At 40.9% G+C, this 27,823-nt stretch overlaps 3 protein-coding genes across 3 annotated transcripts; 1 reads left to right on the top strand and 2 right to left on the bottom strand.

Moving 5' to 3' along the window:
* Positions 1–159: 159 nt before the first annotated feature.
* On the top strand, positions 160–4,521 carry LOC102224575 (C-C chemokine receptor type 4-like). Its single transcript, XM_014470443.2, has 2 exons — positions 160–223; positions 2,404–4,521. The coding sequence occupies exon 2, from the start codon at positions 2,418–2,420 to the stop codon at positions 3,474–3,476; it is 1,059 nt and encodes a 352-aa protein (XP_014325929.2). The 5' UTR covers positions 160–223; positions 2,404–2,417; the 3' UTR covers positions 3,477–4,521.
* A 1,337-nt stretch (positions 4,522–5,858) lies between these two features.
* Positions 5,859–14,379, bottom strand: LOC111610099 (olfactory receptor 146-like). The gene is made up of 2 exons (XM_023342531.1): positions 13,463–14,379; positions 5,859–5,940 (listed from the first exon to the last, which is right to left on the bottom strand). The coding sequence occupies exons 1-2, from the start codon at positions 14,377–14,379 to the stop codon at positions 5,859–5,861; spliced, it is 999 nt and encodes a 332-aa protein (XP_023198299.1).
* Positions 14,380–24,850: 10,471 nt separating this feature from the next.
* On the bottom strand, positions 24,851–25,807 carry LOC102233407 (olfactory receptor 146-like). The gene has a single exon (XM_005803583.1). It carries the CDS (start codon positions 25,802–25,804, stop codon positions 24,851–24,853), a length of 954 nt encoding a protein of 317 aa, XP_005803640.1. The 5' UTR covers positions 25,805–25,807.
* Positions 25,808–27,823: the final 2,016 nt, after the last annotated feature.

Genomic DNA, 27,823 nt, shown 5'->3' with positions numbered 1-27,823 from the left:
AGAAGTAAATTTTTGGCAAAAAGTTATTGGATTTCATGTGTCATATCTTTCCTGAATAGTCTACAGAAAGACACAAACACGCCCACAGGCTTTTAAGAACATCCGTTTGCCAAGGTACAGCCCCCTCTGATTTTGTTACTCTCAAAAGTCAAAGTCGCAAACAAATTTTATGCGACTTCATTTTGGGTCTTGACCACAGGCTGATATCTACAAAGCTGCACTGGTAAGGTCAAGTTGGCTTGATTCTTGATGCTGTTGTTATTTTATAAAACTTTAGCTAAAGTCGTATTGTGAGAATCACATATATAGATGTTACTTTCATCACTTTTCTAAACCGAAACTATAACCAGGATATAGTTTCAGAAATTATTTAAGGGGTAGCTCTTTTTTTTATTATTTATTTATTTATTTATTTATTTATTTATTTTATGTAGTGATTTTCTTTTAAACTCACGAGAAGGCCTGATTCTTTAGGTTTACCATAATGACTTCCTTTAAAAGTGACGTTTCTAGCTAAATCAGCTTTTTGGGAACTTAAAGTTTTACTACTGATGAAGAAAGCTTTAATGTTCGTTAAAAAAAATAGACTTAATTTAATGAAAGTTGCCCACTCAAACTGTTTCAAGCTCTTATTCATATGCACTCATTGTACAAATAGGAACTGTACTTATAACTGTAGGCTTTTATATATCAGGACTTAATAATGGTGTGATTTTCAGCAGGTTCTAACATTTTTAAGTCTAATAACTGTGCAAAACACCCACCAAATTCAAGACTTTCAATATTTCTTAAACAAAATTTAAAAAAAGATGACTTCTTACAGCCTTGCTTTTTTCTTAGAATTGTAGGAAGCAGCCATGAACTGCTTAGATGTAGCACCTAATGTGGCAACCGCTCATCAGGAAACGTGACCAGATGTTTGGACAGTTTGGTGGTTTGAACGTAAAGCTTTGTTCTGAAATAATATTAAGATGGAGAAACATAAGCAATGACCCAAGAGAAGCATCTGTTCTGATGGCGGTGTTAATTTCAGTCCCTAGCACAGCTTTTTGTGAGAAATCTGCAGTGCAATCTCAACATCCGGACATAGCCAGGAGTTAAAACACAATGTTCTTCAAAAATAAAGCTGGCAACGTATCATTTCTGGTAAGAAGCAACACTTTTTTAAATATATATATATATACAAACATATACATATACCAGTGTTGCGAAGGCGTAGGAGACGTGACTTTTTAATCTTGCTGATCAGCAGTTTCAATTCCTGATTTTGGGACGAAAAACATCAGTGTGACAAAATGTTTATGAATCAATGGGTAAAGTTTATTTCAACACTATACTTCTCTCTAAGACATATGTAAACATATCAGAGTAAGTATCAGAGTAAAATTATAGAAATATGAAGATGGGAGATGACAAATCTCAAACATTTAAGAGGTAACAATTCTAATGGAATAAATGTGGGAGTTTTAAAAGATATAACTTTAGGTCTAAATGTCTCTGATTAAGACATACAGTATTTCTAATACAGTCTCTACTTACTGCAACTTATTATAATTATTTCTTGTCTGGGGATATTAAGGAAATTAAAAAGGGGACTGATTCTTTAAATGTTGTTACAACATTATCTGATAAAGATGTACTAAAATTAATTCTTCTCTCAATACTCAGTGTTCAATGAGTTTTGTTAGACAACACAGGAATATTCACATAGACTTGTGCATGTATTTGTGAATTTTGCATTCAATTTTTTTCATGCAAGTAAAGAGAGAATGAGGAGAACATGGAAATTTCATGCAGAAAAGCCCCAATTGGGATTTAAGTGGCCTGTTTATCTGTAGCATCTGGTTGAATCCACTTTTTTATTTAACAACTTTTAGTACATAGAATCAAATAAATGTCAGAAAAATTCCTCAATACAGATTTTAGTCTATATTCATATTTCAATATTAAGTACAAATTAAGTACAAGGCCTTGTTCTGTTAGAAACATATTGTGATGGTTAATATATTGACCAAGGTCAATATATTATGTGTTGAGCTGCATGTGCAAGCAGATTTTGGCCAAAACCTTTTCAGTTATGTTGGATGTATGCAAGTGAATGTATGAATATATGTAAGTTAGCCTTTTTAGTTATGTTACATATCTGCAATAACCTTTTGGACATGGTGAAGCACAAGCTATCATACAACTAACCTTAATAAGGTAATACAGATGATAAAAATAACTAATGTCTGTCTATAAATTTTGGGGAAATAATTGTAGTTTTTCAACCTTTTGTCTGTTTTGTTCAGACTTGTATTAGTCGTGTAAGAGTTTCAACCCAGGCCTCTGTGTGTAACTTATAGGAAAATAGATTTTATCCTAGCTCTAGTCTGACTTCTATATTTCTTTAATGTGCCACAGGAGAAACACCAGACATGGAGGATGATGATGACTATAACTACATGCTCTACCTGCAGAATATGAATATAACAGAGGACCCGAGCCACGTGGTCAGTGAAGTTGTCCAGCTGTGTGCCAAAAAGACTGTTAACATGTTTGGTGCAAAATTGATCCCGGTGTTCTACTTTGTTAACTTCTTCCTGAGTTACCTTGGAAACGGCCTTGTCCTCCTCATTATCTTCAAGTATGAGAAGCTCACCACAGTCACAAACATCTTTCTGCTGAATTTGGTGCTTTCCAATCTCCTTTTTGCCTCCAGTTTGCCTTTCTGGGCTACCTACCATTTGTCTGAATGGATCTTTGGAGAAGCTCTGTGTAAAATGGTCAGCAGTGCTTATTTCATCGGTTTCTACAGCTCCATCCTCTTCCTCACTCTCATGACATTTGACCGATATCTAGCTGTGGTGCATGCGCTTGCAGCTTGCAAGCGCAGGAAGAAAAAGTATGCCATGATATCGTCTGTCATTGTTTGGTGTATCAGTATTTCAGCAAGTGTTAAAGAGTTGGTCCTTCGAAATGTGTTTGTGAACTCAATGCAAGGCAAAATGTGTGAAGAATCAGGGTTATCAGCAAGCAGTATGAGAGTCTGGCGTTTGGTCAGTTTCTATCAACAGTTCATGATTTTCTTCCTCTTACCTCTGATAATGGTCATGTACTGCTACGTTAGGATCACACTGCGGATTCTCTCCACCCGGATGAAGGAGAAGTGTCGAGCCATAAAGCTAATATTTGTTATCATCTTCACATTTTTTGTCTGCTGGACACCCTACAATCTTGTATGCCTTCTTCGAGCAATTCGTATTTCAGCTGGCGAGACAGACGAGGAAGAATCATGTTCCACCAAACAAAACCTAGATTATGCATATTACTTGACCCGAAACATTGCATACTTGTACTGTTGCATTAGTCCAATGTTTTACACATTCCTAGGGAAAAAGTTCCAGAGTCACTTCAACAAACTGGTGATTGAAAAAATTCCCTGCCTGTCCAGACACATTAGCTTCAACAGCCAGAGCACTAGAAGCACATCATAGAGAAGACCTCACTCTGTTTACGAATACTGAGCAAACATGGAAATCCTGATCTTTTAACCGATACAGAATGTCATAATGCGCTCTCCTGACATGATACAATAATAAATAGTCTTCTCTAAAGGCTTGGCCATTATGATATGCTACACATTTAACTTCCCTTTTTCTCTGCAGGTCATTCCAGACTGTAAGCCTTTAGTTTCCATTTTGAAGGGAATATGTTGTTATATTCAGCCCCACAGCCATGACCTGCCAGATTTAAAACTTTGTGAACAAGGAGCAGTTATATTTGAAACCTGGTCAGTTTAATTATTACTGTTGTGAAAAAAATATATATATATACATTGAACGGTTTTGAATTTCTTCTTAAAATGGGTTTTAAACATACCGATATGTTTACAATGATCATTTTAATGTAAAGTGTTTTCAAACTGTGGCCATCTGGGAACAAACTCATATGAGTGATTTTGGCAACTGTTGCCAACACATCACACTGAGAGCGGTCTGAACTGTTCAGAGAGGAAACATTGCAATGACTCATCAGAACAAGAAGTAGCAGAGAAAAAGGAACACGACAGCTGAGATATGTGAAGGTCCACTCTCAGTTTGTCAAGCTGAAATACCTTTGCAGCATCGTCATGTCACTTGTTTATCTGGCTGCATCCTTCTTGACAGTATTACTTATACAGCAGTATATTTTTTATTGCCCTAATAGAGTATATGAAATCTGATTTTCTTTTGTCTTAATCGTTACAGTATTACCTAACTAGTCATTGATAGCATTAGCTTACTTTTTAAATTGTCATCTTCTCTTTTTTAAGTATGATTACTCTGTGTAAAAGGTGGAATAGTCAGTAAACATAGCTTCTGATTAAGATATTAAGATAACAGCATTTAAAACTAAGATATAAATTATCTTCCAAATGTCAAACGCTTATTTTCTGCATTTAATTTCTTTCATGTAAACTTAATGGAAAAAAATATTCTGTACCTTGTCTTATTGAATGTTATTTTTGTGGATATGAATTATAAAGCTTCTCTTCTGTAATGGACCATGGACATGTGTTTAATACACGCCAACATAAAACACATACGTCACACCGCAGTGCTGTGACAAAATTAATTTAAAAACACTTTCCTCTAGATTCCTTTAAGTCGTGTGGTACACTGGAAATTATTTTAATAGTTCAATCAAATGTTGAATTTTAAAAAACAAAAATTAATTTTAATTCAAAGCAAGAGGTTTTTATCCGGTGAAAAATCTGTATACAAATCATGTAAAGCAGCACAAATACAGGATGTGTCAGCATGCTTTAAAATTACATGACAATTGTAGGCCTCAATCAGGATAACAATGAGGTGAATTACAGAAAAGAGGTACAACATCTTGTGGACTGGTGTAAAAAGACAAACGTGTTCCTGAACGTCGACAAGACAAAAGAGATCGTTATTGGCCTGGCCTTATTTACAGTAATGTAAATAAATAAATTTACAGTAATGTAAATAAATAAATTTACAGTAATGTAAATAAGGCCAGGGTCTTGAATAGTGTTAAACTTGGGATTCCCCATAGATTAAGTAAGACAAGAGATTAGCATGGTGAAGTTCAGACATGTTGCTGGCCAAGATAGATGTGGATTTGGCTCCATTGTATGGCCAAATAGAATTACTACACTATAGTGGAAAAATGTTTGTCTGTTGATCAAAAATGAATTTTAAGACACAAGAAAAAACTTGATAAAACACTGTAAAGAAATGTTATGAAAAGAACCATAATAACATGTTGGTATATTATGATGCATTCAGGCAGCACTGCATGGAACAGGCCTGTGCCGCCTGTTCTACCCGTTGTGTGTGGGTGGGCAATGCAATGAGGGGACCTGCTGGGTGGGGCGAGAAACCCATTATATGTGCTTGCAGTTCTGGTTTGACGCCATAATTAAATATATCAGATTTTCAATATCAAAGATAACCTGACTAAATGTAAAAATGTAATTTATAACCATAATTAAGGGAAGATAAATCAACAGAAACAGCAGCTCAGCTTTCTGCTCTCTTATTCCACACAAACTTTCTGCTTGTTTCCAGGTTTTTTTTTGTTTGGTGCCAAATATCGTCTTCATAATGACTTGAACAATTAACCACAACTTTGGAAAACTGAAAACAATTTATTCCCATCCAGGCCCGATCAGAACCCGAACTTTACAGATGTGAAACAGCAGGACATCCTGCTCCGATCTGAAGAGCCTGAACAACAGAAACAATTTTTTTTCCAGTTTTCTAGAAACGCCTACAGAACTGAGGCTTTGGTCTCCAGAGAACCTGAGTCAGAATCATGATCCACACCTGGACCGGTGGAGAGGCCGACTGACCAGAACCACCCCATCAATGACCCAGAACAATGAATCTCCATGACAACCACCAGACTCCAAACGTTTTGGCATTTGTCATTAAAATGGTTTTCCTCCTGCAGGGCTCGTCTCTGTATTTGGGCCCAGAGACGAGTTTCACTCGTTTCACTAATAATATTAATATTCATGCAGCAGAAATGGATCCATCTCTTGAAGATTTAATGTGGTAATGCTTAGCCTGCTAAAGCTTGATAAGCAGGACAATACAACGTTCATCCTCTTGATCTGATCAAAAGAAAAACATTTTCCCATATAAACTCCAGCGTGCAGTGACGAATGGCGGCCAGCAGAGGGCGCCAGAGTCCTGCAGATTAAATAAACCGGGATTGTTATTGTGAAGGTTTGAGTTCATTAGATCAGTTCACTTTACAAGACAAACAGGGAATCGTTCATTCCCTCAACATCTGATCCGACATTGAGTCTGACACATGAACCGGGTCCGTACCATCTAGATCCGGGAACCATCCAGGTCCGGTACCATCTAGGTCCGGTAGTGCCCAGGTCCAGAACTGTTCTGTTCAGTTGACGCTAAAGGATAAAACCTCGTCTGATTATCCACAGGAAACCAGCAAGCTGTTACCAGAGCAACCAGTGGAGAGAACCAGAACCAGGACCAGAACCAGAACCAGAACCAGAACCAGGACCAGAACCAGGTCCACCCGATTTCCTTAATTTCGGTGGATGGTGATCGGCTGATACTTACATGCAGAGGCCGCGTTAACGAATATTTTCCGCATTTGACCATTTTTTCTTTTTTCAAAACGATATAAAAATTTGAAGCCGTTCTTCATTTTGACAGGTTATAATTAAGGTTCTCTCCAGTGTGGACACATAAATGTAACTACTAATACCCAGCTGGAAAAAAAAACTATTCTTAACTAGCTTAACGAGACTTATTGTCGTTAACTAGCTAACATTGCGTCCAACAGCATTACTCTACTTACTCGGTGTGTTTAGGGGGAAAAAGTGCAAAGATGTTTGCGTTTTAATGGTTTTGTGCCATGATTGTTGCATAGCAACATGTTTGTCCTCAACCCACTGGCGCTTAACGCTAATGTTGCATTTAAAAGCGGCTCGGAAAAACGCATTACTACATTTTATCAACGGATTAAACCGTTTTAACGACTGTAAAAGTGCGGTGGACAGAGGGCACATATAATGGAAGTGCAGGAGTCTTTTCCGTATCATATGAACATACGAATAGTGGAAAGTTCACCACTCGGAGACAAAAACAAAAACAAAAAAATAAAATAAACAGCTTCGAAGCCAGGACGGGCACGGCTAACACTGTGGTTGGGCATGCCACGGAGTTAGACCTTATTGTTGGGCAACAATAAGGTCTAACGCTCAACAAAACATCCCATTCTCCGCCGAACTACATATGCAGAGCATTATAAGCAAGCAAAGTCATAAAAACAAAACAAAACAAAGAAAGGCTCTCACTAACTGAGATTTGAGTCCTCCTGTTCAGGGCACAGAGCCGCTAAAAAAAGAGTCGGATTGTTCCTGAACGTCACATTAAACTCCGCATGGCCGACTAAAATTAATATTACATGATTAATGCAGGCTCGGTTTGTCCTTACAAACATGCTAAGGGTGAGAACTCCAGGCTTTTATTGTGAAGGAGGCAGTTAAGACCATGTGAAAACAGAACCGGATCAGATCTGCATTTTATTTTGTTTCATCAGAGAGTTTTTATTAATAGGACATAAATCCATAATGAGTCAGTTTATCCGCTTAAAGCTGTAAAATGAGGGCGCTGCTGAGCGGTCAATGGCGCAGAAGTGGGCGCTGGCAGCTCCTGCCAATTTCGTTTAAAATTCTTATTCAACTCTGCTTTTCATTGTAAACCAAGTCTTTTGTTATCTACTTTTTTGCACTCTGGTCTTGTGTATATACTTTTGCACCACGTTGCAATGTCAGGAAGGGGGAAAACCTCGTGCTATTCAGACGCAGCTGAAGTCATGCTCACAGGCTTGTTTGCCACTTGACCCACGTGTCGTAACCGCGCCGACTCAGATGGACCGATGATGCTGATGAATTAAAATGGCTGCATTGGTTACACTCGAGGTTTTATTCTCATGAATCCAAAAGATGGGTTTCCTGTAAAAACCATGTCTGCTTTCACATTTTCCAGGTGAGTAATTATCATTTTTATTGTTTTTGCCCTGATTTTAAAGCCACACATTTCCAAGAACCAGTTTAAGTTTCTGCACATTTATTTCTAAACTTCTTCATCTGAGGATAAAATCCAGATTTGATTTCTGAGGATAAATCCTCAAGTGATTTGTACATCAACATGTCACTTCATTTCTTGTGTTTGGATGGATGAAGTGACATGTGACTCACCAACATGCATTTAAAGGAGTTTTCTCAGAGCGTTATTTTTATTCCAACTGGTGATAATATTGTGAAAATGAGTTTTCCCATTTCTGTTTTGAGACAAAAGCTACATCACAGGGTCTTACCCCAAAAGACATGTGGATGACTGGTATAGTTGACCGCTATAAGAATAGGCCGAATGATAATGTGTTTAATAATATGTGCCTGGTTAAGTTGGCTTCAGATTATAGCGTTTTGACAAAAAATGAGAAATGTAGAAATGCAATAAAGTTGAATAATGACTTTGGGTTTATTGCAAAAAGAATTTGGACAAAACCAGCAGCTGTTCGATATGCGCGTTTCTCTGAAACAAAAGAGCCAGAAAAGTTTTACCAAAGCATAATGCAGTTATTTCTACCTTATCGCTTTGATAGTGAACTCAAGCCTTCAAGTTGTGCAACCTTTGGTGAGTTTTACAGAACTGGTTTGTTTGGATTTGTTGATGGAACAAAACATTCAGTAAAGTCTGTTGTAGATTTAAGTAGGAGTGAGTTTGAGTTGGAATCTGTGGACAATGTTACTGGTGATGTAATGCTGGAAGACGATGGGCTGAATGGTGTTCTGAGGTTGAACTGGAACGCTTGGAGTGTGTGGTATTACAAAAAGGAAGACAAATAGAAAACAGTGATCAGGAACAAATACCTGATTTAAGTCTGCAGATTCTTATGGATTCCTGTCTGGGGCTGGATAAGGATCCATCCCAGTAAGTTTGGTGCAGCTCAGTCGAAACATGTGGAATCTAGAGCCAAACATATGGCAATGGTGGTACAGGTCACTTCGCCACGCCGCCACGCCCACCTACTCCATCGAAACCAGTCAGGGTTGGAATACACAACCACTTATACCACCGCAGGTACGGAAAACCACAAACGCAAAAATTCTAATTTGTAGAAATCTACTGTTAATCTCTTCATGTTAAATAAAAAATATTACTTAATATTTAAGTATTTAGTCATTATTTCAGCTTGACTGATTCAGAACTGTTCTGATTGTTTCCATAGCAACGATCAGAAGCAAGACCTTGCCCCAGAAGTCCAGTGAGCTCACTGATGAGGTCATAGATGACATCATGTACATCACAATAGATCAAAGAAGTTCTAAAGATTTAATGTGTTGCCTCCAACATTGAGCCCACAGAGTTTTCATAGAGACCAGGAACAACGGCAGCCAAGATGAAGATCCGCGATCGCCTTAGAGCGTTTAGAGAAAAACTTAGTTTCCACCCAAAGGCGATCGTGGAGAGGGAGGACCCACTAAGCCCCATAAAGATCACAAAGAACATGAGACGCCTTGAACGAGACTTCAGACCTGTGGCACACCTTTCTAAAAACCTGTCTGCTTTGTCCAGCTGGCACTCTGTGTACATGACAGCCTGTTTTTTCTGTCTGTACATGTGCACAGTGTGGTTTAGCTGGACATTTTCCTCCATCGTGCTCCTCGGGATTCTCCAACTTTCCATAAATTATTTAATTACCAAAGGCTGGAGGATCCCGGGGAGCATCATACCCGACATGTGTGAGCCAGGGGAACATCTGAAAGGCACAAATGTCTTACAGATGGTTCACTTGGCTTTCAATTCTGCTCAGAAAACCCAGGAGCTTTTTGGAAACATGGCCGACACGCTTGAGAAGATCAAAAATCTGTGCATTTGGGTCCGGCCAGAGCTCACAGTAAAGATCTACGTGGGACTCTGGCTGGTTTTGATCTTCTCATGCGTGTTGCCATGCCAGCTGCTGGGTTTTATCCTAGGTGTTTCTGTAGGGATCAAGATTTTCATCATTGACTTTATCTTTGAAAGGTTCCCGAAGCTGCGGCAGCGGTTTAACACCCCCTACAACTTCTGGGCTAATTTACCCACCGACCTGCAGCTGAGGGAGCCCAGAAACACCTGGTGGAGCAGATGGATTGCCACGGCAAGGGCCCGATGGAGCACGGCCCGAAGGAGCATTTCTAATGCTCTTCTCGGTGCCAGAGAGAGGCGTTTTCTCCCTCAACGCTGGAGGAAACCCTCTCGATTCATTGGGACCTTCCAAAAGTGGCGATGTCGGGTTAGGAGAAGGTAGCGGACAAAAGTGTGTCCCGGGTCTGTCTGGACGACGGCAGCAACTAGTTTTGGAAAGGCGTTTCAACGGCAAGGAAGAACCGGCGGATGTCTTTGGGAAAAGGTAAGAAATGAAATCACACCTGACGTTACAGTTTCTCCAGCCCCTCCTCTTCAACATGATCAAGGATCTTTTGGAGAGGAGCTAAAAATAACAAATTCGGAAGATAAAAAAAATCCCAGAACAAATCATAATTGACCATTTGAGGCTGGAGAAATCTGACTGGGACTGAACACTTATCCTGATGTGTTCAGTTAAATTAAATTATTAGATTGAAAGGTAAAAAGATTTGACAGGTTTCCTGTTTGCAGGTTTCTCTCCGGGTGCTCCGGCTTCCTGCCACAGTCTGAAATTGAGACTGTTTACTTAATTGGTTTCTAAATTTTGCTTAGGTGTGATTTCTTTTCTTTTCTTTTCTTTGAATAAGACATTTGCCTGGGTCTGAGTTCCTGCCTGGGTTCTTTTGTCTTTATGGGGTTTGCATTTTCCCCAAGTGCATTAGTGGGTTCTCTCCGGCTTCATCCCAGAGTCCAACAAAATGACTGTTGGTTGATTTGGCTTGTCTAGTTGACCTTTGCCCCCTCTATTCAAAAAGTGGTTTCCTGTTTGCAGGTTTCTCTCCGGGTACTCCGGCTTCCTGCCACAGTCTAAAGTCACGACTTTAGTTAATTGGTCTCTATATTCTGCTAAGGTGTGATTAAAACATTTCTTTTGTTTTCTAAAATGTGGATTACCACAGCAAGATGGCTGCCCCTTGCTGTGGCAATCCATCTGCTCAGGATGGTGTTTCTGGGCTTCCTAAGCTGCAGGTCGGTGGGTAAATTAGCCCAGAAGGTATAGGGGGTGTCAAACCGCTGCCGCAGCTTCGGGAACCCAGCCTTGGCTCTTCTGTCTTCATGGGGATTGAATGTTCTCCAAGTGGGGCCAAAACTATCCATCCATCCAGCAAGGGGGCAACGTTGGTGGTGCAGGAGACGAATCCCTGAAGGCCGGTCCGGCGGACAATGTCGGCGCAGGGGCCGGACCACCTGGAGGCGTCGAGGGAGCCCTGGGACCACCTGGAGTCGACGAGGGAGCCCTGGGACCACCTGGAGGCGACGAGGGAGCCCTGGGACCACCTGGAGGCGACGAGGGAGCCCTGGGACCACCTGGAGGCGACGAGGGAGCCCTGGGACCACCTGGAGGCGACGAGGGAGCCCTGGGACCACCTGGAAGCGACGAGGGAGCCCTGGGACCACCTGGAGGCGACGAGGGAGCCCTGGGACCACCTGGAAGCGACGAGGGAGCCCTGGGACCACCTGGAGGTGACGAGGGAGCCCTGGGACCACCTGGAGGCGACGAGGGAGCCCTGGGACCACCTGGAGGCGACGAGGGAGCCCTGGGACCACCTGGAGGTGACGAGGGAGCCCTGGGACTGTGGCTGGCCTTTATCTTCTCATGCTTGTTTCCATTCCAGCTGCTGGGCTTTATCATGCCATTCTTCATGACCTATGCAGAATAGGTCATGAAGGCTATTGAAATATCGAAAAGCAAATTCATGCACTGTTATTTGAATTGTTAAAAAAAACAAATATTTGAAAATATGCTGAAGAAGCTGAGCCTGGGGACTAGACAGTTAAGGATGATATAAAATGTTCTATATAACGGGCTTCTGCTTTGTAATGCTTTAAGCTATTATGGTGTTCAAAGAAAAATCGGGGAATTTCAGACCATCTGTGGAGAACATTTTCATCAGACACTGACTGAAAAACGTTCGACTCATATGTCTCAATAAAGCTGTAAAAACCGTATTTATTTCAATTAATCTGCTAAATAAAACCCACCGTTTTAGGGCTTACATGGTTAAGAGACGTGATAATGTTACGAATATCTTTAAAAGTTTCCTCTTTGGTCATATTTTAGTCCGTTTTCTCATCAATATGCGAGAGTTTAGAGCGATGCGCGCTCCCGAGACAGGGCATGCAATTCTCGGCATAACAAAATGTTGAAAGAGCCATATTGGACCAAAAAAAAACAAAAACAACCCAAAAACAAATCTGTTTAGAGCCGCAAAAAATTAAAAGTCTTATGTAAGGCTTATAATAAAGGCAACACAGGCTTCAAGTGTTTATATTAGCTATTTTAGCCTATTATCAAAGCGAATAAGTGCGTACATTCATGATTAAATGTTTATTTTCCTGCTGTGCGTCCTGGAAGGAATGACGCACCAGGTGACTCTGTTGTACGATGGTGCTTTAAGTTTATCTTCCGTTACAATATGAATGTATTGTGTTTCGTTGCATTGATGAAATTAAATAAATGCAATCAGGAAATCAGTTTTTTTTAAAATGTCATTTTTATTATGAAGATTCGATAGGGAAATATATTGTTCCTTTTAAAACTCGTAAAATCTGCTCCCAAATGCAGTTTGCATAACGACGATCGCTCCTTGTAAACAATCACTTTATGTGTGCGATCGAAAAAAAACAACAAAACGGAACGTGCTTAACGTGCCGCTTCTCTGGGCAGCAAGCGCAACCTGCAGTTATACAATAAAACAGCAGCCGCCTGAAAAGATAAAGTATATACAAATAAATTTAATACAGTTTAAGTTTGATTTCTGTGCAAATGCCAGAAATTGCACAGTGCAAGGGTGAAACACTTTTTCCAGCTACTGAGTTTGTATTGCCTGATATTGTTGCAACTATAATAAAGTTACATTTCAAAGAGAAAAGTTTCTTTTTCCAGTGTTTCAAAGAATATTATAAAAATAAAAAAGCACTCTGTTAAAGTACATGAAGAATATTTTTAAAAAATCGGATTCATTTGTGGTTAATCACGAGTCAGCTACAAACACTCGTCAGATTAAAAGAGATTAAACACTTTAAGATATATACATCCTTAATAAGCACATTTCTACTAGCATGACGTCTCATTATTATTATTCTAGATGCAAAGCATAAATTCACTGCAACAAAAGGAATTTTAGTGAGACATTTACACAGTAAAAAACAACCACATCCTAAAAGTTGGAACTCACGTTTTATTGGGTATACAAGAAAAATAAAGTCTGTGTCACTATTTGTTATTTTTTAATTGTAAACATTGATGTGACTTAATTTTTTCAGATAAAAAGTTGCGTATTTCTTTTGACTGGACACCATAAACAATAGTGTTGAGGCTTCCAGGTATGATAAAAAACAGAATGGTGAGGATTTTTCTGTAATGTGAGTACTGCGGAAATCGATGCAGAGCAATAACACTAAATCCACTGAACGACAAAACCAGGTAGACAACCAGGTGAGTGCTGCAGGTTTTCAGGGCTTTTTTCTTCATTGATTTGTTCTTACTGGTCAGACATATCACAGCAATCTTCCCGTAGGTTAGAACAATGGAGCCGACCGATGCTACCAGCAGCAGCACGGTGTAAAAGAGGCCATAGATGTTATTGATCTCCACACTTTCACAGGAGAGCTTAAACAAGGAGGCGTTGTCACACAACGGGCTTGAGACAAAAGTCCTGCATCTGTTGAGCCTGACAGAGAGTCCGATCAGAACCGAAACAAACAAGAAGGGAACGCCCCAGGCGGTAACCGTGAGCTTCACCAGCATCCTGCTGGTCATAATCGCAGCGTAACGCAGAGGGTTGCAGATGGCAACGTATCTGTCAAAGGCCATGATCATCAGCAGCGTGTGGGAAGTGCTGCTCACCCACTGATTCAGAAACGCCTGAACCACACACTCATAGTAGCTGATGAGGCGCTCAGACGGAGGCCTCAAAATATCCACCAGCAGGCGAGGAAAGACTTCTGTAACTGCAATGATGTCGCTGACTGTCAGGCTGCAAAACAGAATGTACATGGGCTGGTGAAGGCTCTTCTCAATAATGACTAGAATCAAAAAACCCAAGTTAAGAGTCATAGTAAAAATATAGAAAGCTAGGAACAAGAAAAAGGCGATGTACACAACCTCCTTTGTGAAATCTATGCCCTCCAGCTGGAGCATAAAACTGTTGTAGGTGACGTTTTCCATCAGTCTGAAAAACAAAAGCTGAAACCAGTAAGTCACAACACAGCAACAAAAGTCTTATCATAGAATCAATAAAAATAAATAACAGTAACAGGCAGCGCATGGAGAGGAGCGTGGTATCTGTGGGAAAATTTTACCATCTGTCAGCAGCAATGCTCCTGTTGGTAGATATAGTTTATCTTTGGATGGGTGTGCTTATGGTTGCATGCTAACTGACGTAATGTTAAGAAATCCATCTTGTGACTACAACTGTCTCAGAGGGGTTTATCTTTGGAAAGGTTTCTTCTTCACACTTTAATTTGTACATCAGGTAATACTTCATTACCTAATGTAATGTACATAATGTCAGTCTTATGCATGTCAGTCGTGCATAAGACTGACATGACACTGTCATAAACATGACATAACACCTGTCATGAACTTGAATAATTCTTCATAAATATTGATGACTGTTGTCATAAAGTGTCATTTGGTAAATAATGACATTTTGAAAGCAAAGTTGGCTTTACTCAAAATGTCTTTGTTATTACAAGCTGACATTAACCAAGAATCACCATCTGCAATAATTGTCATAATAGTTAATTATCAAAATTGAAAATGTTTTGTATCTTTGTGTATTATAACATTACTATGTCATTTGTTGTTAGTCTTAACTTTGACAGTTATGAGATAATTATAATTGTGATTAATATTTTCTCTTTAACATTGGACTAGTTACAGATGTCATTAGGCAGGCAGGGGGGCAGGAAGTGGGGGAGCAGCAGGCAGGGGGGCAGGAAGCGGTGTGGAAGGAGGATCTGCTGGTCACCATCGACCACTCCGAGGAGAGAGAGGCAGAGCAGCCGGCCGGCGGGGCGACCCAGAGGGAGATCCGGGTCAGAACCAGGTGTGTGTGCCAGCACCAGCGGCTGCTGCAGAGCGTGGAGTCCATCGCCGGGTCGTACCAGGACCAGCGCGCCGCCCAGAGCCGCGTCGCCGAGTGGAGGAAGGTCGCCAATGTCATGGACCGCTTCTTCATGTGGCTCTTCTTCGTCATGTTCTTCTTCATGAGCGTCCTGATCCTGGGCAAGGCCGTCTGACGGATCCGACCAGAACATCTGGTCACCTCCACTCTGCTGAGGTTTCTCACCTTTACAGCTCATCAAGTTTGAAGTTTTTCACCATGTTTTGCTTCATGACCTTTGAACCCAAACAGAACCAAGCAGAATTTTATCCCACAACCTTTAGAGGAAGTCGGGTTTTCTGGAAGTGAAGAATACAGTCAGATTAAAATATTTGAAGCAATAATGTGTAGCTATTTGAACCAGGAGAACCTGGCTCCGGTTCCCTGCAGGTCCAAACGGCTCCGTTGGTTCTAGCTGGGCCGAGTCGTTCATGGACCTGAGAACTTCCAGAACTTCCTCATGTTTGTTGATGATGTTTAGCTTCAGAGGTTTTTCATTCTGATTCTTAAGACATTAAATGCCAACAGATTATCCGTTAATCTGATCATTTAGTGCTTTATTAAGGACATAAAATCATCTAACGTCCTAAAACCTGGGAGCTTTATTTTGGACCGGAGTCGGTTCTGATTCTTTAACATTTGATCCTCTTTATAAACCAACACTGCATGAGTCGCTCACTGTTCAGTCAGTATAATCAATCAGCTGAATCTGCGATTGTATTGATTTACAATAAATGATATTTATAATTATTCCCTGCTTCTGATTCTAATCTGTGAGCCAATGAACTCTTTCAGAACCGAGATCCAGAACGGGAGGACTGCAGCGCCCTCTGGTGGTGGATGACATATGAGTCACCCCCCCTGAAAGCATAAAATAAACAGAAGACAAAGCTAAACTAGAACTCCAAGCAGTTACAATCGGCAACTTTCCAGAATGGTTTTCTATCCCGCGAGGTTTCAAAAGCAGGACAGTCCTGAAGATTAAAGCACTGTGGATGTTCACAGTGAACCAAACTGTGTCTCTCGTCACTTCCTCCAAGGACCAGGCCAGAGTTGTATTTGAAGAGGATTTAATGCGAAAAAGTGTGAAACTGAAACGAGGCAAAACAGAAAAATGCAAATCAAACTGCGGTCGAATAAACATTACATAGATCTGATGGCTTAAACGGTTCATTTAAACTTGGGATTCCCCATAGATTAAGTAAGACAAGAGATTAGCATGTTGAAGTTCAGACATGTTGACATGATAGATGTGGATTTGGCTCCATTGTATGGCCAAATAGAATTACTACACTATAGTGGAAAAATGTTTGTCTGTTGATCAAAAATGAATTTTAAGACATAAAAAAAAACTTGATAAAACACAAGAAATGTTCTGAAAAGAACCATAATAACATGTTGGTATATTATGATGCATTCAGGCAGCACTGCATGGAACAGGCCTGTGCCGCCTGTTCTACCCGTTGTGTGTGGGTGGGCAATGCAAGGAGGGGACCTGCTGGGTGGGGCGAGAAACCCATTATATGTGCTTGCAGTTCTGGTTTGACGCCATAATTAAATATATCAGATTTTCAATATCAAAGATAACCTGACTAAATGTAAAAATGTAATTTATAACCATAATTAAGGGAAGATAAATCAACAGAAACAGCAGCTCAGCTTTCTGCTCTCTTATTCCACACAAACTTTCTGCTTGTTTCCAGGTTTTTTTTTGTTTGGTGCCAAATATCGTCTTCATAATGACTTGAACAATTAACCACAACTTTGGAAAACTGAAAACAATTTATTCTCATCCAGGCCCGATCAGAACCCGAACTTTACAGATGTGAAACAGCAGGACATCCTGCTCCGATCTGAAGAGCCTGAACAACAGAAACAAATTTTTTGCAGTTTTCTAGAAACGCCTACAGAACTGAGACTTTGGTCTCCAGAGAACCTGAGTCAGAATCATGATCCACACCTGGACCGGTGGAGAGGCCGACTGACCAGAACCACTCCATCACTGACCCAGAACAATGAATCTCCATGACAACCACCAGACTCCAAACGTTTTGGCATTTGTCATTAAAATGGTTTTCCTCCTGCAGGGCTCGTCTCTGTATTTGGGCCCAGAGACGAGTTTCACTCGTTTCACTAATAATATTAATATTCATGCAGCAGAAATGGATCCATCTCTTGAAGATTTAATGTGGTCCAGTTTAGCCTGCTAAAGTTTGATAAGCAGGACAATACAACGTTCATCCTCTTGATCTGATCAAAAGAAAAACATTTTTCCATATAAACTCCAGCGTGCAGTGACGAATGGCGGCCAGCAGAGGGCGCCAGAGTCCTGCAGATTAAATAAACCGGGATTGTTATTGTGAAGGTTTGAGTTCATTAGATCAGTTCACTTTACAAGACAAACAGGGAATCGTTCATTCCCTCAACATCTGATCCGACATTGAGTCTGACACATGAACCGGGTCCGTACCATCTAGATCCGGGAACCATCCAGGTCCGGTACCATCTAGGTCCAGTAGTGCCCAGGTCCAGAACTGTTCTGTTCAGTTGATGCTAAAGGATAAAACCTCGTCTGATTATCCACAGGAAACCAGCAAGCTGTTACCAGAGCAACCAGTTGAGATAACCAGAACTAGGACCAGAACCAGAACCAGAACCAGGACCAGAACCAGAACCAGGTCCACCCGATTTCCTTAATTTCGGTGGATGGTGATCGGCTGATACTTACATGCAGAGGCCGCGTTAACGAATATTTTCCGCATTTGACCATTTTTTCTTTTTTCAAACGATGTAAAAATTTGAAGCCGTTCTTCATTTTGACAGGTTATAATTAAGGTTCTCTCCAGTGTGGACACATAAATGTAACTACTAATACCCAGCTGGAAAAAACTATTCTTAACTAGCTTAACGAGACTTATTGTCGTTAACTAGCTAACATTGCGTCCAACAGCATTACTCTACTTACTCGGTGTGTTTAGGGGGAAAAAGTGCAAAGATGTTTGCGTTTTAATGGTTTTGTGCCATGATTGTTGCATAGCAACATGTTTGTCCTGAACCCACTGGCGCTTAACGCTAATGTTGCATTTAAAGGCGGCTCGGAAAAACGCATTACTACATTTTATCAACGGATTAAACCGTTTTAACGACTGTAAAAGTGCGGTGGACAGAGGGCACATATAATGGAAGTGCAGGAGTCTTTTCCGTATCATATGAACATACGAATAGTGGAAAGTTCACCACTCGGAGACAAAAACAAAAACAAAAAAATAAAATAAACAGCTTCGAAGCCAGGACGGGCACGGCTAACACTGTGGTTGGGCATGCCACGGAGTTAGACCTTATTGTTGGGCAACAATAAGGTCTAACGCTCAACAAAACATCCCATTCTCCGCCGAACTACATATGCAGAGCATTATAAGCAAGCAAAGTCATAAAAACAAAACAAAACAAAGAAAGGCTCTCACTAACTGAGATTTGAGTCCTCCTGTTCAGGGCACAGAGCCGCTAAAAAAAGAGTCGGATTGTTCCTGAACGTCACATTAAACTCCGCATGGCCGACTAAAATTAATATTACATGATTAATGCAGGCTCGGTTTGTCCTTACAAACATGCTAAGGGTGAGAACTCCAGGCTTTTATTGTGAAGGAGGCAGTTAAGACCATGTGAAAACAGAACCGGATCAGATCTGCATTTTATTTTGTTTCATCAGAGAGTTTTTATTAATAGGACATAAATCCATAATGAGTCAGTTTATCCGCTTAAAGCTGTAAAATGAGGGCGCTGCTGAGCGGTCAATGGCGCAGAAGTGGGCGCTGGCAGCTCCTGCCAATTTCGTTTAAAATTCTTATTCAACTCTGCTTTTCATTGTAAACCAAGTCTTTTGTTATCTACTTTTTTGCACTCTGGTCTTGTGTATATACTTTTGCACCACGTTGCAATGTCAGGAAGGGGGAAAACCTCGTGCTATTCAGACGCAGCTGAAGTCATGCTCACAGGCTTGTTTGCCACTTGACCCACGTGTCGTAACCGCGCCGACTCAGATGGACCGATGATGCTGATGAATTAAAATGGCTGCATTGGTTACACTCGAGGTTTTATTCTCATGAATCCAAAAGATGGGTTTCCTGTAAAAACCATGTCTGCTTTCACATTTTCCAGGTGAGTAATTATCATTTTTATTGTTTTTGCCCTGATTTTAAAGCCACACATTTCCAAGAACCAGTTTAAGTTTCTGCACATTTATTTCTAAACTTCTTCATCTGAGGATAAAATCCAGATTTGATTTCTGAGGATAAATCCTCAAGTGATTTGTACATCAACATGTCACTTCATTTCTTGTGTTTGGATGGATGAAGTGACATGTGACTCACCAACATGCATTTAAAGGAGTTTTCTCAGAGCGTTATTTTTATTCCAACTGGTGATAATATTGTGAAAATGAGTTTTCCCATTTCTGTTTTGAGACAAAAGCTACATCACAGGGTCTTACCCCAAAAGACATGTGGATGACTGGTATAGTTGACCGCTATAAGAATAGGCCGAATGATAATGTGTTTAATAATATGTGCCTGGTTAAGTTGGCTTCAGATTATAGCGTTTTGACAAAAAATGAGAAATGTAGAAATGCAATAAAGTTGAATAATGACTTTGGGTTTATTGCAAAAAGAATTTGGACAAAACCAGCAGCTGTTCGATATGCGCGTTTCTCTGAAACAAAAGAGCCAGAAAAGTTTTACCAAAGCATAATGCAGTTATTTCTACCTTATCGCTTTGATAGTGAACTCAAGCCTTCAAGTTGTGCAACCTTTGGTGAGTTTTACAGAACTGGTTTGTTTGGATTTGTTGATGGAACAAAACATTCAGTAAAGTCTGTTGTAGATTTAAGTAGGAGTGAGTTTGAGTTGGAATCTGTGGACAATGTTACTGGTGATGTAATGCTGGAAGACGATGGGCTGAATGGTGTTCTGAGGTTGAACTGGAACGCTTGGAGTGTGTGGTATTACAAAAAGGAAGACAAATAGAAAACAGTGATCAGGAACAAATCCCTGATTTAAGTCTGCAGATTCTTATGGATTCCTGTCTGGGGCTGGATAAGGATCCATCCCAGTAAGTTTGGTGCAGCTCAGTCGAAACATGTGGAATCTAGAGCCAAACATATGGCAATGGTGGTACAGGTCACTTCGCCACGCCGCCACGCCCACCTACTCCATCGAAACCAGTCAGGGTTGGAATACACAACCACTTATACCACCGCAGGTACGGAAAACCACAAACGCAAAAATTCTAATTTGTAGAAATCTACTGTTAATCTCTTCATGTTAAATAAAAAATATTACTTAATATTTAAGTATTTAGTCATTATTTCAGCTTGACTGATTCAGAACTGTTCTGATTGTTTCCATAGCAACGATCAGAAGCAAGACCTTGCCCCAGAAGTCCAGTGAGCTCACTGATGAGGTCATAGATGACATCATGTACATCACAATAGATCAAAGAAGTTCTAAAGATTTAATGTGTTGCCTCCAACATTGAGCCCACAGAGTTTTCATAGAGACCAGGAACAACGGCAGCCAAGATGAAGATCCGCGATCGCCTTAGAGCGTTTAGAGAAAAACTTAGTTTCCACCCAAAGGCGATCGTGGAGAGGGAGGACCCACTAAGCCCCATAAAGATCACAAAGAACATGAGACGCCTTGAACGAGACTTCAGACCTGTGGCACACCTTTCTAAAAACCTGTCTGCTTTGTCCAGCTGGCACTCTGTGTACATGACAGCCTGTTTTTTCTGTCTGTACATGTGCACAGTGTGGTTTAGCTGGACATTTTCCTCCATCGTGCTCCTCGGGATTCTCCAACTTTCCATAAATTATTTAATTACCAAAGGCTGGAGGATCCCGGGGAGCATCATACCCGACATGTGTGAGCCAGGGGAACATCTGAAAGGCACAAATGTCTTACAGATGGTTCACTTGGCTTTCAATTCTGCTCAGAAAACCCAGGAGCTTTTTGGAAACATGGCCGACACGCTTGAGAAGATCAAAAATCTGTGCATTTGGGTCCGGCCAGAGCTCACAGTAAAGATCTACGTGGGACTCTGGCTGGTTTTGATCTTCTCATGCGTGTTGCCATGCCAGCTGCTGGGTTTTATCCTAGGTGTTTCTGTAGGGATCAAGATTTTCATCATTGACTTTATCTTTGAAAGGTTCCCGAAGCTGCGGCAGCGGTTTAACACCCCCTACAACTTCTGGGCTAATTTACCCACCGACCTGCAGCTGAGGGAGCCCAGAAACACCTGGTGGAGCAGATGGATTGCCACGGCAAGGGCCCGATGGAGCACGGCCCGAAGGAGCATTTCTAATGCTCTTCTCGGTGCCAGAGAGAGGCGTTTTCTCCCTCAACGCTGGAGGAAACCCTCTCGATTCATTGGGACCTTCCAAAAGTGGCGATGTCGGGTTAGGAGAAGGTAGCGGACAAAAGTGTGTCCCGGGTCTGTCTGGACGACGGCAGCAACTAGTTTTGGAAAGGCGTTTCAACGGCAAGGAAGAACCGGCGGATGTCTTTGGGAAAAGGTAAGAAATGAAATCACACCTGACGTTACAGTTTCTCCAGCCCCTCCTCTTCAACATGATCAAGGATCTTTTGGAGAGGAGCTAAAAATAACAAATTCGGAAGATAAAAAAAATCCCAGAACAAATCATAATTGACCATTTGAGGCTGGAGAAATCTGACTGGGACTGAACACTTATCCTGATGTGTTCAGTTAAATTAAATTATTAGATTGAAAGGTAAAAAGATTTGACAGGTTTCCTGTTTGCAGGTTTCTCTCCGGGTGCTCCGGCTTCCTGCCACAGTCTGAAATTGAGACTGTTTACTTAATTGGTTTCTAAATTTTGCTTAGGTGTGATTTCTTTTCTTTTCTTTTCTTTGAATAAGACATTTGCCTGGGTCTGAGTTCCTGCCTGGGTTCTTTTGTCTTTATGGGGTTTGCATTTTCCCCAAGTGCATTAGTGGGTTCTCTCCGGCTTCATCCCAGAGTCCAACAAAATGACTGTTGGTTGATTTGGCTTGTCTAGTTGACCTTTGCCCCCTCTATTCAAAAAGTGGTTTCCTGTTTGCAGGTTTCTCTCCGGGTACTCCGGCTTCCTGCCACAGTCTAAAGTCACGACTTTAGTTAATTGGTCTCTATATTCTGCTAAGGTGTGATTAAAACATTTCTTTTGTTTTCTAAAATGTGGATTGCCACAGCAAGATGGCTGCCCCTTGCTGTGGCAATCCATCTGCTCAGGATGGTGTTTCTGGGCTTCCTAAGCTGCAGGTCGGTGGGTAAATTAGCCCAGAAGGTATAGGGGGTGTCAAACCGCTGCCGCAGCTTCGGGAACCCAGCCTTGGCTCTTCTGTCTTCATGGGGATTGAATGTTCTCCAAGTGGGGCCAAAACTATCCATCCATCCAGCAAGGGGGCAACGTTGGTGGTGCAGGAGACGAATCCCTGAAGGCCGGTCCGGCGGACAATGTCGGCGCAGGGGCCGGACCACCTGGAGGCGTCGAGGGAGCCCTGGGACCACCTGGAGTCGACGAGGGAGCCCTGGGACCACCTGGAGGCGACGAGGGAGCCCTGGGACCACCTGGAGGCGACGAGGGAGCCCTGGGACCACCTGGAGGCGACGAGGGAGCCCTGGGACCACCTGGAGGCGACGAGGGAGCCCTGGGACCACCTGGAAGCGACGAGGGAGCCCTGGGACCACCTGGAGGCGACGAGGGAGCCCTGGGACCACCTGGAAGCGACGAGGGAGCCCTGGGACCACCTGGAGGTGACGAGGGAGCCCTGGGACCACCTGGAGGCGACGAGGGAGCCCTGGGACCACCTGGAGGTGACGAGGGAGCCCTGGGACTGTGGCTGGCCTTTATCTTCTCATGCTTGTTTCCATTCCAGCTGCTGGGCTTTATCATGCCATTCTTCATGACCTATGCAGAATAGGTCATGAAGGCTATTGAAATATCGAAAAGCAAATTCATGCACTGTTATTTGAATTGTTAAAAAAAACAAATATTTGAAAATATGCTGAAGAAGCTGAGCCTGGGGACTAGACAGTTAAGGATGATATAAAATGTTCTATATAACGGGCTTCTGCTTTGTAATGCTTTAAGCTATTATGGTGTTCAAAGAAAAATCGGGGAATTTCAGACCATCTGTGGAGAACATTTTCATCAGACACTGACTGAAAAACGTTCGACTCATATGTCTCAATAAAGCTGTAAAAACCGTATTTATTTCAATTAATCTGCTAAATAAAACCCACCGTTTTAGGGCTTACATGGTTAAGAGACGTGATAATGTTACGAATATCTTTAAAAGTTTCCTCTTTGGTCATATTTTAGTCCGTTTTCTCATCAATATGCGAGAGTTTAGAGCGATGCGCGCTCCCGAGACAGGGCATGCAATTCTCGGCATAACAAAATGTTGAAAGAGCCATATTGGACCAAAAAAAACCAAAAACAACCCAAAAACAAATCTGTTTAGAGCCGCAAAAAATTAAAAGTCTTATGTAAGGCTTATAATAAAGGCAACACAGGCTTCAAGTGTTTATATTAGCTATTTTAGCCTATTATCAAAGCGAATAAGTGCGTACATTCATGATTAAATGTTTATTTTCCTGCTGTGCGTCCTGGAAGGAATGACGCACCAGGTGACTCTGTTGTACGATGGTGCTTTAAGTTTACCTTCCGTTACAATATGAATGTATTGTGTTTCGTTGCATTGATGAAATTAAATAAATGCAATCAGGAAATCAGTTTTTTTAAAATGTCATTTTTATTATGAAGATTCGATAGGGAAATATATTGTTCCTTTTAAAACTCGTAAAATCTGCTCCCAAATGCAGTTTGCATAACGACGATCGCTCCTTGTAAACAATCACTTTATGTGTGCGACCGAAAAAAAACAACAAAACGGAACGTGCTTAACGTGCCGCTTCTCTGGGCAGCAAGCGCAACCTGCAGTTATACAATAAAACAGCAGCCGCCTGAAAAGATAAAGTATATACAAATAAATTTAATACAGTTTAAGTTTGATTTCTGTGCAAATGCCAGAAATTGCACAGTGCAAGGGTGAAACACTTTTTCCAGCTACTGAGTTTGTATTGCCTGATATTGTTGCAACTATAATAAAGTTACATTTCAAAGAGAAAAGTTTCTTTTTCCAGTGTTTCAAAGAATATTATAAAAATAAAAAAGCACTCTGTTAAAGTACATGAAGAATATTTTTAAAAAATCGGATTCATTTGTGGTTAATCACGAGTCAGCTACAAACACTCGTCAGATTAAAAGAGATTAAACACTTTAAGATATATACATCCTTAATAAGCACATTTCTACTAGCATGACGTCTCATTATTATTATTCTAGATGCAAAGCATAAATTCACTGCAACAAAAGGAATTTTAGTGAGACATTTACACAGTAAAAAACAACCACATCCTAAAAGTTGGAACTCACGTTTTATTGGGTATACAAGAAAAATAAAGTCTGTGTCACTATTTGTTATTTTTTAATTGTAAACATTGATGTGACTTAATTTTTTCAGATAAAAAGTTGCGTATTTCTTTTGACTGGACACCATAAACAATAGTGTTGAGGCTTCCAGGTATGATAAAAAACAGAATGGTGAGGATTTTTCTGTAATGTGAGTACTGCGGAAATCGATGCAGAGCAATAACACTAAATCCACTGAACGACAAAACCAGGTAGACAACCAGGTGAGTGCTGCAGGTTTTCAGGGCTTTTTTCTTCATTGATTTGTTCTTACTGGTCAGACATATCACAGCAATCTTCCCGTAGGTTAGAACAATGGAGCCGACCGATGCTACCAGCAGCAGCACGGTGTAAAAGAGGCCATAGATGTTATTGATCTCCACACTTTCACAGGAGAGCTTAAACAAGGAGGCGTTGTCACACAACGGGCTTGAGACAAAAGTCCTGCATCTGTTGAGCCTGACAGAGAGTCCGATCAGAACCGAAACAAACAAGAAGGGAACGCCCCAGGCGGTAACCGTGAGCTTCACCAGCATCCTGCTGGTCATAATCGCAGCGTAACGCAGAGGGTTGCAGATGGCAACGTATCTGTCAAAGGCCATGATCATCAGCAGCGTGTGGGAAGTGCTGCTCACCCACTGATTCAGAAACGCCTGAACCACACACTCATAGTAGCTGATGAGGCGCTCAGACGGAGGCCTCAAAATATCCACCAGCAGGCGAGGAAAGACTTCTGTAACTGCAATGATGTCGCTGACTGTCAGGCTGCAAAACAGAATGTACATGGGCTGGTGAAGGCTCTTCTCAATAATGACTAGAATCAAAAAACCCAAGTTAAGAGTCATAGTAAAAATATAGAAAGCTAGGAACAAGAAAAAGGCGATGTACACAACCTCCTTTGTGAAATCTATGCCCTCCAGCTGGAGCATAAAACTGTTGTAGGTGACGTTTTCCATCAGTCTGAAAAACAAAAGCTGAAACCAGTAAGTCACAACACAGCAACAAAAGTCTTATCATAGAATCAATAAAAATAAATAACAGTAACAGGCAGCGCATGGAGAGGAGCGTGGTATCTGTGGGAAAATTTTACCATCTGTCAGCAGCAATGCTCCTGTTGGTAGATATAGTTTATCTTTGGATGGGTGTGCTTATGGTTGCATGCTAACTGACGTAATGTTAAGAAATCCATCTTGTGACTACAACTGTCTCAGAGGGGTTTATCTTTGGAAAGGTTTCTTCTTCACACTTTAATTTGTACATCAGGTAATACTTCATTACCTAATGTAATGTACATAATGTCAGTCTTATGCATGTCAGTCGTGCATAAGACTGACATGACACTGTCATAAACATGACATAACACCTGTCATGAACTTGAATAATTCTTCATAAATATTGATGACTGTTGTCATAAAGTGTCATTTGGTAAATAATGACATTTTGAAAGCAAAGTTGGCATTTGGTAGGGTGTAGATATTCTTCCATACTGAGTGATGTAATCCTAAAAAAAATCATGTGGTCATCCTTGCAGCTCAACAACAACACTTGGCCATTACATGTGCATCTAACCCTACATTTTTAACACAAATGATATCAAAAAGTTTGTTTCTCATTTTAGACGTTCCATGATTTTATAAGAAATTGTGAATCTGTTGAAACTGCTAAAATTTTGGACATGAACTAATTTTAGTATCTTTGAAACATTCTCTACTACTAAAAGTAAACAGTAAATAGAAAATTATGATTAATGTAATGTTTAGCTATAGGAGTTTGGGTCTATCTGTAAAAGAAACCATTTTTACATTTAAGAGAATTTTCTACTGCTGGTTTCTCAAAGGGAATAAAATGTTTCACAAAATGGAGCCAGACTGAAGTCTAGCAAAGTGAAGAAGCCTCCAAAAGTAAACTACAACAACAATAAAAAAAAATTTACTTTTTACCAAAGGACTGTTGATCTGGGGTGTGCCCTGTCAATCATCTATTGGCCCCCATGGATAGGTACCAAGCTTTTCATGACCCTCCAAGTGCCACTTACTCTGAAATCTTAGATCAGTTCCCAAATTTCTCACTTGAATTGGTGTTGAGTATTGATAACATCCATCATTCTAATTATCATATACACATTTAAAGCTACACCCTAAATGTAGCTCTGGCTGACCTAAACACTCCTGCATACTTTTATATTGACTGGAGAAATAACTGTACCTCACAAGATTGTCCTATCCATTTTTTATAACTTTTGAGTTGGGAAGCCTTCTCAATTGGGGAGTCTGGCACCCAGACCTTCATAATTAACATTTGTGACATCACACCACATGTACTACTACACAACAGTCAGGTTTGGGCTGTGGGATAATGGATCTTGCGGACATGGAGGGTTGTGCCAGTCTGTGGTTGGCTCTATCCTGCACCTCAATTTTCACACATTGAAGACACCCAGTGCCGCCAGTCCCCTCATCCCACATCTTTCTTTCTTCTCTTTATCAGACCCAACATCTCCTGGCCTGTTGTTTCTTAACTTCACCGAAAATATCAATCAACACATAACGCTTGGGATTCACAATTGACTAACTAGACTGTATTATCAATACCTGCAATCTGCATAGAAGTCTGACATGGAGAAGGCCTTGTGTCTTCCATGTCAGATAGGAGTCTGACATGGAAGGCCCCCGTCTTCTCCCAGAATTCATCTGCACCCCCAACAGCACAATACAGGATCTCTGTGCTAATTCCTAACAGAAATACTACTACTGAAAAAAATGCAGTCGTCTAAAATAAACCTAATTCTGATGTTATGAGATCCCTGTCTAGAGCAACCTCAACTTTAAAAATTATCTACCATTGTGTCTGGCTTTGCTAAATATCAGATGTATATCAGGAAAAGTACTCTTAGTTAACAACTTCCTCACTGAGCATAACATTGATGTTATTTCTAACAGAAATAGTTGGATAAAACCATTGAAGCACTTGTACTA

This window comes from Xiphophorus maculatus, chromosome 11, assembly GCF_002775205.1.
Source record: "Xiphophorus maculatus strain JP 163 A chromosome 11, X_maculatus-5.0-male, whole genome shotgun sequence".
Lineage (NCBI taxonomy): Eukaryota > Metazoa > Chordata > Actinopteri > Cyprinodontiformes > Poeciliidae > Xiphophorus > Xiphophorus maculatus.
This window is presented reverse-complemented; position numbering and strand designations above follow the sequence as displayed.